Here is a 2117-nt window from a genome sequence, read left to right on the forward strand (position 1 = left end):
TATATAGACAGTATATATTTAAAAATATAATAGTTCTTCTGAGGCATTGTTAAAAATTATGTTTTAGTTGAAATATACATTGATAAAAAAAAGAGATTGGTGTTGTATATCGGTCATTGGCTGCCCTGATTTCCAAAGATCAACATAAGCCACAGAAAAACATATCAGTCTACCTCAAAGTGAGATATGTCCTTAACCCTCCGAATCAAACTGTCAGTCACTTATATTACCCAACAAAGGGATTAAATCTATATGAAATGTAAAATAAGACTTTTGTTTTGGGGATCTCTCTTGAAAAGTGATAAAGTGTACAAATAATCCATCCATCCATCCATCCATCCATTTTCTGTACACGCTTCTTCCTTTTCAGGGTTGTGTGGGTCACTGGTGCCCATATCCAGCAGTCACAGTGCGAGGGGCGGGGTACACCCTGGACAGGTCACAAGTCCATCACAGGGCCACACATAGATACAAACGAGACAAACAACCATTCACTCTCTCACTCACACCTAGGGACAATTTAGAGTTATCAATTAACCTGACAGTCATGATTTTGGTCTGTGGGAGGAAGCCGGAGTACCCGGAGAGAACCCACAAATAATAAAAAATTTAAATTAAAACCCAAGATATTGTCTTTAAAATTTCAAAAGTCTCTTCCRACTTTGTTGTGGAAATGTCTGTTTAATTCATCCCACAGGCTGGTGTTTAGTATTTAATGTTGTCCCGTTCTGTTTGCAGTGTGCTGGAGGCACAGGACTTGAGTAGGGTGTGTTGAATTATTTAGTGATACTCTACTCTTAAGCTCACACTGACTACAGATAMGAAAATTAATTTTAAAAAGTGTTCAAAAACTAATCTGCTGCATTGTAACACTCACAGAGCTTTAATAAATGTTGATGATTGCTACAGGATTCCACAAAGATACTGTCTTCTRCAAATGTCTACATTTTAAGAGGTACATTTAAAAAAAAAAAGAGAGAAAAACACAAATTTGGTTCAGTAATTGACTGTGCTACAAGGGAATAAAAACAGCTATTTTAAAGCCTGAATGTAGCTGAAGTATAAGCTTAAAGACTGATGTCATCCCTCCCAGTGACAGGGAAGCAGCCTGACTCAGACACGGATGGCAGACAGGAAGTCTTCAGTGGCTCTTAGATCGTGTGTTTAGTGTCTGCTGATAAGAAAAAAGCCTTATGAGTGAATGCATGCTTTATGAGTGAATGCATGCTCGCCATAACAAAAGGTTTTGGATAACACGACAACAAAGTTGAGACCAGAGGAGCATCTCACTCAAACAAAGAGGCGACGGTTCAGACAGGAACGCCACRCTGGAATGGATTAAAAGCTCCTCTACGGACAGCAGAGGAGGAGATCAGACGGTGAAACAAATCAAACCGGTGTGAAAGAAACAACCAACTTCAACAGCACAGTCTGGTTTTCATCCATGTAACAGAGATGTAAACACACTCACCCGGGTGTGTGTGTTCTTTCTAGTCTGGGACATGTTTACCCAAACCGCTCGTCTTTAACCGAGGGAGTGTGTCATAAAGACAGCATCGACCAGACAGAAGTGGGGGGTCAAGTAGCGAGCGGAGGGGCTTCAGTGATGCTGCYGGAGCATCCCCCTCTTCATCCTCTGTGTCCTCACGCAATCCTTCACCASATCTGTCAGAATCCCACCCTGTCCCTCCTTTTCTGCAGCTGACCGGAGTCCTCCAGAGGTTTACTGCTACAGCAAGAAGTTTCTGAGGTGGTGGAGGCTGCTCGCCCGTCCCTCTGATGAATGGATCAAACACAGGTAGCAGAGAAATGAAGGTGGGGGGRAAAAGAAATAAGCAGCCAGGCTTGGTCTGCTGCAAGTGCATCAGCTGAGCAGCAGCACTGCACTGCACTGCCTGCTTCTGCAGGAGGGAGGGAGCTGTAGGCCCAGAGGCGTTGGGTCCTAAAGCCTGCAAACACACCTCTCAAGAGCTTCTCAAAATAGACTATTAATAGTCCTACTTGTGTCCTGACTTGGGATGATGCAGGGATTCTGCATACATCAGTGTTCATGTTTGTCTGTTAGCAAAATATCTCAGGAACCACTACTTTAATGAAACTTTCAGAAATGTTAAGTA

The 2117-nt window shown here is 42.6% G+C and overlaps 1 protein-coding gene across 1 annotated transcript in view; it reads right to left on the reverse strand.

Annotated features, from left to right (window-relative positions):
• Positions 1-1830, reverse strand: part of dctn1b (dynactin 1b) — a gene marked incomplete at its 3' end in the record, with an annotated part of 38799 nt that extends 36969 nt beyond the window's left edge. Inside the window, 1 exon segment of the mRNA XM_014018029.1 lies at positions 1472-1830. Within this exon segment, the coding sequence (XP_013873483.1) occupies positions 1472-1504 (33 nt within the window).
• Between the last annotated feature and the right edge of the window lie 287 nt (positions 1831-2117).

The sequence above is a fragment of the Austrofundulus limnaeus genome, unplaced genomic scaffold, assembly GCF_001266775.1.
Source record: "Austrofundulus limnaeus strain Quisiro unplaced genomic scaffold, Austrofundulus_limnaeus-1.0 Scaffold181, whole genome shotgun sequence".
NCBI lineage: Eukaryota > Metazoa > Chordata > Actinopteri > Cyprinodontiformes > Rivulidae > Austrofundulus > Austrofundulus limnaeus.